This window comes from Xyrauchen texanus, chromosome 17 (assembly GCF_025860055.1).
Source record: "Xyrauchen texanus isolate HMW12.3.18 chromosome 17, RBS_HiC_50CHRs, whole genome shotgun sequence".
NCBI classification, from domain to species: domain Eukaryota; kingdom Metazoa; phylum Chordata; class Actinopteri; order Cypriniformes; family Catostomidae; genus Xyrauchen; species Xyrauchen texanus.
Window position 1 is genome coordinate 20839836 of NC_068292.1, and position 9900 is coordinate 20849735.

The following is a 9900-nucleotide window of genomic DNA, read 5'->3' on the forward strand; positions in this document are numbered from 1 at the left end:
TGGGCTCTGGCTCGCTGGCCGTGGCAGGCGTGGGCTCTGGCTCGCTGGCCGTGGCAGGCACGGAAAGCTCAGTGGCGGAAACCGGGATCGAGAGAGGTGGTTCCCCGGCAGCGAGTACTTCCAAGACTAGATCCACATATTCCCTCCACGTGAGGTCTCCGGAGTTCGGCAATCCCCTCAGCTGGTACGTTGGTAGCCCGAGCTGGTAGATGGTTTTCAGGGATGTGTCGTCGAAGCCGGTGTGGATGGCAACAGCGGAAAAGAAGTGGGAGTACTCGCGGATGGTCAACTCCGCCTGGGTCAGTTCCATCAGGTAAGCTGCTAGATCCATATTGGGTCGTTCGTTCTGTCACGATTGAGCAGCAAGGCAGACGAGGAGATGTGGATCTAAACGCAGTTACACTTTATTAAATAAACAAGCAAGAAAAAAACAAAGGAAAACCCTCAATGGGGGAATAAACATAAAACTAGAAAACACAGGCAGGGAACACACACCAGGCTAACAACATTCAACGAACGACAAGGAGTGAACAAAAAGCAGGGCTTAAATACACAGGGAGTGATAATACAAATGATAAACAGGTGTGAACAATGACACAAAATGGCAGTGAAGATGGCAGGAGGATTCTGGGAAATGTAGTTCTTAAACAAAGACAAGTGAACACGAAGGCTAACACAGAGACTAAGGAGCTACACAAGGGTCAAAAGTGAAAACTAAGGAAAGCAAAGGTGACAAAAATGGCAGACAAAGGGCAACAGTGAAACAAGACAAGGAATTCCTAACATCAACACACACGTTCGAATGATGTTCGTATGCAATTTCCCGTGAAATCCGTCCCGACAGCTCTATAATATTTATAATATAATATCATTATTATAGGTCTATCGAAGTGTATTAGGGTAAATTAAATACATGGTTTGGAAGATGAATTTTTGTTGCAGTCTCTCATTAATAACATTTTGTTATTTTATGCCAAAAAAAAGTTCCATATTGTAGATTTAAATTAAAATCAGTAATGTTTGTGACTTTTTGACAGGTGCGCTTTAATAGTCTACACCAAACTTACCTCTAGAAATAGTTTCATATGAAACTAAGTGCACCATATTCTCCTGGGATAGTTAAAATTACAAAGTGTAATGGTTTAACACAGACAGAATACAGACGAAAATGCTTATTCACAGCTTTTATTTCATTTTGAGTGACATCCAACATAATCACATTAATGCTATACAGTATAATATCAGTATTAATTCAAATTCAAGTCAAAAGATTCAAGTCTCAGGTCAGACAGCACCATTTCTTCATCCTCTTCTGTTCATATCTCAGTGTTCATTGATTTGAGAATCTCATATTTGTCGTCACAGCCCGAAGAGAGAAAAACTGTCTCTCAGATCCTCAGTTTCGCAGGGCTATAGTGACAAAGAAGGTATGTAATTCAGCATAGAAAAATATGCCATAGCCTTTAACATCAGATAAAAATGTTAATAATTATGTAATGCATGGATTCAATCACAAATGTTACTGTCAATGGTGAAGTGTGTGATTTCTCTGCTTTTGGTGGCACCAAACAGAAATGCAAAAATAATTTGTGTTTTCATACAGGTTTCCTGAACACAACCCCCATCTTCCACTGGTCACAAAACAGATAATCCCATACAATCCTCAAGACAATGGTTAAGGTATCGGTATGTTGAGGCAGGTAATAGGTAATACAGAACAATATTTTGACAGTGCTACATATCTATAACGTTTACAATTTTCTGTGAAATCAACCTACAAATCGCTTACTTTTAGTTGTCACTGCATGTTAAGGTTTGATAGGAGAAAGTATTTTAACTTAAAAAATGACAACTTCACCTAGAAGTATTCTTGTGAATAATGCCATAATAGTAGGTCATATTAAGTAATTGTAAATTTTAACCTGAAGGATTCGACTGAGTTTTCGAACCAGTCTCACAGAGTTTTGGTGAAGACCATCCCAGAGTTTAAAGCTCCTCTCCCTCCATGCAACAAATGTTTACCAGCAATAGAAATAGTCTTAGAAAAAAATAAAATACTGTAAGACAAGTGTTGCACTCAATTCATCAGATCACAAATATCAACAGAGCAATATCCCTCTCTTTCCCTCCCCTGTTTACCTTTATACGTCATAACAGATATCTGCACTCCTGCCCTCTTCAGGTGTCTTAGTCCTTCTCTCTCCTGGCTGTCCTCTTCATCACAGAAGTAAAGGCGTGACACAAAGATTCTCAGCCGAAGGTTGGGCGTCTGCGACAGGAAGTGGGCAAGTTGTTGGGCGCATTTAAAGCAGGGCGACCAGGAGCAGAACCTGGTGACTGAATAACACATTCTTGCACCGTCCACACTCGAACCCCACAGGCCTGGACACAGCACCCCAAGTACCGCAGGAAGAGCAGCTTTCATAGAAAAAGCAAAAGGAAGCAAGACACAGAGACAGTGGGAGCATGAGTGAGAGGACATCAACCCAATTTATAAGCCCTATAACCTGCTTCACATGCACATTATCCTGATATTTCTGTTTATTTGTTCACTCTGTTGTCTTTACATCCTTCCCTCACCTCTATATGGCAGCCTGAGCGATTGCGCAAGTGTCCGAAGTCAAAAGAGAGTGAATCAGGGCCGATCCGTCTCTTCACCACAAAACAAAGGCAAGTCTCGTGTCTCCCACGGGCCCAGCACACATTCTTATAATGGAAGATAAATTTCTTCTGAGTCAGCAGCACACTGTAGCAGAATATGTTTTCTGTTAGTGCTGTTACTCTTTCCTCTACAAAATGAATTTTAGAGGTTGTATTGTGATAATTGATATAAATGAGCATTATTGTGCTGAGCCTGAAACAGATGTGAGGTTCCAGTTACTCTCAAACTGAATTAACCTGCAGGTGGTGAGCTTCACTTATACAATAAGTCAATATACAATACAATATCACTTTACAATAATGATTTATTAAATTATTAAATTTGTTAAAAGTTAATGCGAGGAGGAGGGGGGATTGGCCGGGTCGTAAGGATGGACGCCGGGAGGAGGATAAAGAGGAGCTGGAGCTCAAGAGAGAAAGAAAGAGAGAGAGAGAGAGAAAGAGATGCACGCAGCCGATAAATGTGTGCATTCTGCATTGAGCAGAAAAGTCAACTGTGTGAGAGACAAACAGAGCTATGTGTGTGTTTGTGTGTGTGTGTGTGTGCTGGCATTAATGTATGCTGAAAAACATTCTTATGTTGTGTTTGAGATGAACTGTCTGTGTCAAGTCTTTCTGATGGTTCACCCGGTTCCAGCTTCCTCATTTACGATAAGCAAGAGACTTTTTGTCACATTGGTGCTGAAACCCAGGACTTTGGAGGAAACCACGCTCTCCTGGAGACCTTGCTGCTGGCTCAAAAATGCGACGGCGAGGATACACGATGTGGTGGTACTGGAGCGGTTCATCAGCAGGATACCAAAAGGGATGGCTGAGCGAGTCCAGTGCCATCGCCCGGCGTCGCTGATGGAGGTGTTCCAGCTGGCTGATGACCGGGTGGGCGGCGTGTTCGGGAGCCTACAAGTTTTACATTTTTTCTCTCTCTCTCTCCTTCTCTCACTCCTCCCTCCCACTCTCCTTCCCCTAGAGCTGGTCCTGTTTCCTGGAAGCAGGGAAAACCATCCGGTGCTGGGTCGGTGGAAAGGGCAGCGGCACAGGCAAGAGAACTCCCGGCCTGAGTCGGGCAATAGGGGTATGTTGCGAGTGGGGAAGGGCCGAGCGACGACGGTCCGGAGCGAGGCTGGAATGGATACCTGGAGTGAATTATCTTGCCCAGCTGTTGGTGATTGTGGTGGTGGCGGGCAAGGGATAAAGCCACAACCAGAGCTGCAGTCGAGAGAGACCCACGGAGCTGTCTGTGTGTGTCAGTGTGGTGTGTGCTACTGAAAAGCAGCGGTGTTGAATGTTTTTTTTTTACACTGAATAGTGCTGACAATAAAGTGTCTTATGTTGGATGTTTGCCCGGCTCCCCCCTCCTTCAGAGAGTTAAAGAACTTTGTCATAGTTAATTATTTGGGTTTTTATGTGGGCCATTACAGGGAACTGTTCCTAATCATTCATATATCCAAACTCCTCTGTCTGTCTACATCATTTTGCAATTATCACCTTGTACAGTATGACTTGAACAGCCTTGAGTCATCAGCAGTTGGTTGACTTTAGATTTGGTTCTAAACCTTGCACTTTAAAAATAGTGACTCAGAGCAACATTTATATCCAATCATTCCCACAAACACATAATAATAATAACTATCAGTTTCCATTTTCACTTTCTGAAACAGGAGAAAATATACAAACAGATCATTGCACTGTGGAGGAACCCTCAACCCTGCATGTCATCAAATGCATCAGTGAATAACAACGATGCATTCATTTATTTCTTTATTAATCAGTTCTCATAAGTATTTTCTATTATTAGTTATGTTGGTTTTGCATTATACAGTATACTGTACAGCTGACTTTGCCTACAGTATAAAAAAAAAAAAAAAATCCCTTGCCTCTCAATATCACTTGTTTTGTTTTCATTCACTTACCTGTCCAGCTTGCTGATCATTCCGAAAGACGAAACTTGCTATCTCATTTAGTCATGCGAAAGTGAGTGAGTGTTTAAAAATGGGTTGAGGAAGAGGGAGGTATAGAAAACATGTGATATGCCCATATAAATGTGAGAAAGAGGGTCCCTGATTGGGTGAAATGGTTTTCAAACCTATTTGGGAGTTCTACGGTGCATTTAAAAAACTACATGGCTGAATAATCTGTATAGTTAAAAAGTTATATTTAAAGAGAGATGTAAATGAGTCATAGACAAAAGACAGTGTGTCACTTCTATACTGGACCCTGTCACATAGGATACTGCCATGTATCTCTCACTGGTTATTTGATACAAACAACTATACAAGCAGTTATATACTGTAAGCATATATGAATTGACAAACAGATGATGACATGGATGAATGGTTTTGTTTTTATTTAGAAACTGTTCTTTCCTGCTCCAGATTTACACAATAGCGCTTAACCTTTTTTACTCCAGAAAATGCTGCCATCAGCTCTTGCACCCAGTCAAGGAACCCTCCACTTCATTTTTTCCCACATAATTAAAAGAACACTCCCATATACCTTCACTATCCTGCTCAGATTTTGTCCATCCTCAACTTTTCCACTAATGTAGTTTTTCCCACAGGGGCCCAAAAAGCTGGTTTTACTACAGGAGGTCACCAAATCCCCTTGGAGGCTCTGACACCTTTCCAGAGGGTTTTTCCCAGAGGCAATTAACCCTCACACATGCACACATCCTACTCACTACTCACTCTACTTCACCCGCTCATGCACTCTGTGGCCAGGGAAATCACCGCTTCCCAATGAGCTCCTTCTTGTGTGTATGTCTGCAGAGTAACATCTGGAAGAGATCTGTTTGCTCCCATGATTTACCTTCCGACCACAAGTCTTTCTGAAGTCTTACCATAATGCACTCTGTGTGTACAGGATGGGAAAACAGAGAAAAGAATACCCTTAAAGCTCGTTACGGTTGATTTTCATCAGTTGATCATTTTTTGCTGCAAATAATTCATTTCAAGGTTGTCATGAAAAACATCTAGAAACAAAATTAAATGTTTTGTTTAAATGTCGTTCGAGTCATTTTTTTAATCAAATAAATTCCATGATATGCCAATTAATGTAATTTTATGCAGATAGACCCCCAAAATAAAGATACTTCAAAATATAATAATCAAAATAACTAGCCTTTAAAATATAATATAAACAAATATAATAATTCAGATAATTCAGACGTATTTTGGCAGGCGAGTAAAGCATTGATTAGATAATACAAAAAAGTGGCTTTCGAAGTCAATAAATTGTTTGGTTTATTTCCATATCATTGAACATACTCTTAAGGTCCACAGCGATCAATTTTGCAGTTGAGTTCTTCATTCTGTAGACTAAGCTGTCGTTTTGTTGCCTGTATAATTGGAGTTGCACTGATAGCCCCTGCTGACTGCGAGTTGCACATTATCAAAACAAAAGATGTTTAAGCTTGAATTGCTACATTGGCAGGAATCTACGGTCAGGGGGCATGACTAATTGTTTTACATGTTATGTTTTTATATAATTAATTGCACTAACAGCCTTATTTTTTTGAATTCATAGGCTATAACTTTCATTGTGTCAAAGAAGTGAAGACAAAGCACTACCACTAATTGAATAAACATAGTTACTGCCACAAGTCATCCAAAGCTCACTTTTGTCCTCTGTCTCATGATTAGGAAGGACGATGGTGACCACCACATTGTATCAAGGGGCGCAACACAAATGAAAGAATCATAGCAGGATATGCAAAGTCATATTTTCCGAAACCTGCTCATACACACACTCACAGAACCCCATCGTGCAGACAAACTCGACCACAACTCCAAACAAACTTACTTTCCAGAGTCATGAACTCACATCTGTTTCCTGACGACAATAATAGTTACACATCGGTTAGGGGGCATAGTAGCAGGTGTTCAATTGCCTGAGAAGCTATGTTCATTATAACAAATGGTCTTCCACAACAAACTGGCCACTATGACTTGCAAAATGCTACAAAAGGAAAGATGAAGTAATTGTGAGCTCATTAGTTGACTAACATAATGGAAGCCCATGAAAACTTTATAGGGACTGAAACACATAAAACAGGGTTTTACATCACATTTGCCTTGCAGTTGAAAAAGGTTAAGGTTTCTACCAAAACATTCACAAAAAAACTGCAAACATCAGTATATTCATTTATGTATCCCAATGTGAGAATATTGGTGAGGTCTGACAAAATGTAAATAGTTTTAGGTAACAATTCCAATCATCCTGAAACCAGCATTTACACCTAAACCCATACCACAATGTGCACAGCAAAATGAGGACTACATGCCTACATATTCTGTTTTATTAGCTATGCTATCAGTTGTTTAATGTTAAAAAAGTTCAGAGCATGTATGTAGCATGTGGGTTTAAAAGTACAACAATAGTCAGACAAAGCTTTTGGGCGATTTAGCAATGAAAGCTTAGACTAAATGTGACAGTGGAGCTTTCTGTTGCAAAATAGCTTCTCCCCAACCACAATGTAAACTGTTTAAACATCAAATGGTAAATGAGAGCAATAGGTGCTGTTGGGTAGTAGTGTGAGTGGTTAAGGTATAGCTGGTGTTTAAAGCAAACCGCACAACACAAACAGCTCCTAGTTTCAAACATACATGTTGCTAAACATCCACACGCATGCAGACACTAACTGTAGGTCTCTGCGCAATGTCTTTTGCACTAAATTTAAAGCACTCAGACTAGATATGAGAAACAAAGAAATTGTATATAATGTGCTTCTGGTGAGACTTGTCAGGGAATTGCAGCAAAACCATAGATATATTGATACACAGTTAGCGATCAGCAAATTGTGGAGGGACAACTGTAGCAGTTAGAAACACAATAACTAGTGTGTATGGAGTTTATGGAAAAATTAAGGTCAAGAGGCAAACCTCAAGCAAAACCTTTATTTATACCTTATAAAAGCTTAGCGCTTATTCCTCAACACTGAAGGGAAACATACAAAAAGTTTTCAATTACTCAAGTTCACAATATTATAATAAACACACAATAAACAAAGTAAATAAATAAAAACCAGTAAATAATTTATTCTCTTCAGCCGCTCTTAAAAATAAAAAAATAAAACAACAAAACTGGTTATAGTGCAAACCATTTAGCGCTATAACCAATGAGTCAGCCCACTAATAATCTTCAGTCACTCCTCCACAGGCTTAACTGAAACCTTCATGGCTTGGGCTCTGAAACCCAGAGATGGAATATGCAATGTTCAACAATGCTAAAAATACTCTTGTAGAACAATATACATTTTATTATTAATATATTTATGACTTATACAACATAACATGCATTGTTGCAAAGCGAGAGATGTTCTTTGAGTTTCTGACTTTGTCTTCACTGGAAAGATGTGTAAAATTATGAGGGTTTTTATTCTTTTCATCTAAATACTAGTTAAGACTTCTGTTCTAATAGATCCTTAACAAACACTTTTGTTAGAGGGAACCCCAGAAAACCCTTCTCTGGCTCTTCATAGTCATCATCTTCCTCTCCACCAGTCCCTGCAGTCTCACCCTGCATACGGTAGCCCAGCCTCCTGAAGAAAACCTCTCCCGCTCTGGAAGGAAAGGGCACATGGGCATAAACCCGGCATATTCCACTCTGCTTTACTTTGGATTCCAAACCCTGTACCATCAATCTGCCCAGTCCCTCTCTGCGGTACCAGCTTTGGACCACCAGCCTGCAGATCCGACATACACCATCCCGACCCCAGCCGTCTCTAGCCACACACCCCATAATCTCCCCATCAGAGTCCGCCACCCACACCTCTCCAGCAACCGTCGCCCTGTCCTTGAGCTCATCCTCATCCAAATGCTCTCTTTCAGTTGTCTTCTCTTTATCCACATTTTTTTTGGCTTTTTTAGAGCGTCTGGTTTTCTCCTGGTTGGCGATCAGTTTGGCTCTGCCCAAGTGAGGATTGGGTAGATCTGGCTCGGCGTCTGCGCCGTAACTGCTGGCCACATAGTCCCAGTATGGCCTGCTGGAACCTAGGATGCCCACCGATCGTGGTATGGTGAGTTTGAGGTAGATGATGAGAATGAACACAGGAATGACCAAGGCCATGATAAAAGAGTGTAGCACACAGCGGAGGATGGAGGAGAGAGTGGCGAGCATGAAGAGAGCAAGCGGACGGGTAAGAAGGTGAAGAACCAGGCGATTTTCTGTTCCCTCACATCCCTCCTGTAAACAGAGAAAGACAGAAAGAGTGTGATAAAGAACAGAAAGAGAAGAGAAAGAGAAGTGAAGAAAAAACATAGCAGTCCATGAGGGTTATATGAGTGACTGCACTGAATAATAATAATAAAAAAGATCCCACCTTGATAAGAGCCTTCACAGCTTCAATGTCTTTCTCCTGCATCCGTCGGAGGACTACATCGCCAAGGTCCAGTCTAACCATTGCATTTAACCTTATGAAGATATCAAGATCATGTTAACGTTAAATAAACTCTCCGGACTGCTTTATTTCAGCCATTTTGGTTTATTTCCAAAAGAAACAGTGACATACTTGTGGTTTATGCTTGCCTACTTAATAGGTTATGGAAACTGTCAATATTAAATATACTGATGGACCGCGCTACACAATCCGCGACAACACGATTTAAAATATATCTTGCTTCAAATACGACATTATAAAAAAAATATATGATTTGTCTACGCCGTTAAGGCTGTGCATCTGTTCAGAAGCATTTTACTGGTTTATGATGGCATGGTCTACAGTTAGCTTGCTCAAGCCCCATGACGCCTTTTATACCCTTATATGGTGAACGCCACTATTGGCAAACTGACCTACTTACCTAATATTCAGAGACGCGGGGGGAAATGCAACGTGAGGAAATGTGGGAATACGTCCACAGAAGCCTGTTACTTGCAATATTTGAAGGAGTTAAGGAAACAGCGTTGTCTCTTCGAACATGAAGTATGATTTCAACCTATCCTCAACCGTGAAAACGACCCTGCGCAAACTGCGTAGTGGAAAGGGGCACATGGAGATAAAACTGTTGACTCTTGTGCGCATGCGCACGTTGTGGATAAACTCTAAATTGTAATGGAGCCTATCGTCTCAAGATTTTATCTGTGGATTCATTATATGCAGCAATACCAATATGGAGTTTATTAGGTTTAAAATGCGTAAAGGACTCCTATGAGTTTATTTTCTCCAAAAACACTAATTAGCAACAAAAACGACCACATAACTTTCATTAACACCTGTTTGTCACTATGCACTGCAAACGTTTCCTG

The 9900-nt window shown here is 40.7% G+C and overlaps 1 protein-coding gene and 1 pseudogene across 2 annotated transcripts; both read right to left on the bottom strand.

Moving 5' to 3' along the window:
* Nucleotides 1–1359: 1359 nt before the first annotated feature.
* Nucleotides 1360–4591, bottom strand: LOC127658369 (single-stranded DNA cytosine deaminase-like; annotated as a pseudogene).
* Nucleotides 4592–7567: 2976 nt separating this feature from the next.
* LOC127658366 (probable N-acetyltransferase 14) lies at nt 7568–9742 on the bottom strand. Of its 2 annotated transcripts, none has more exons than XM_052147626.1 (3): nt 9456–9742; nt 8978–9068; nt 7568–8841 (listed from the first exon to the last, which is right to left on the bottom strand). In XM_052147626.1, exons 2-3 carry the CDS (start codon nt 9056–9058, stop codon nt 8056–8058), a joined length of 867 nt encoding a protein of 288 aa, XP_052003586.1. In that variant the 5' UTR covers nt 9059–9068; nt 9456–9742; the 3' UTR covers nt 7568–8055. The 2 variants fall into 2 exon arrangements, with proteins under 2 accessions (XP_052003586.1, XP_052003587.1); XM_052147627.1 differs by lacking the exon at nt 9456–9742 and adding an exon at nt 9167–9441.
* Between the last annotated feature and the right edge of the window lie 158 nt (nt 9743–9900).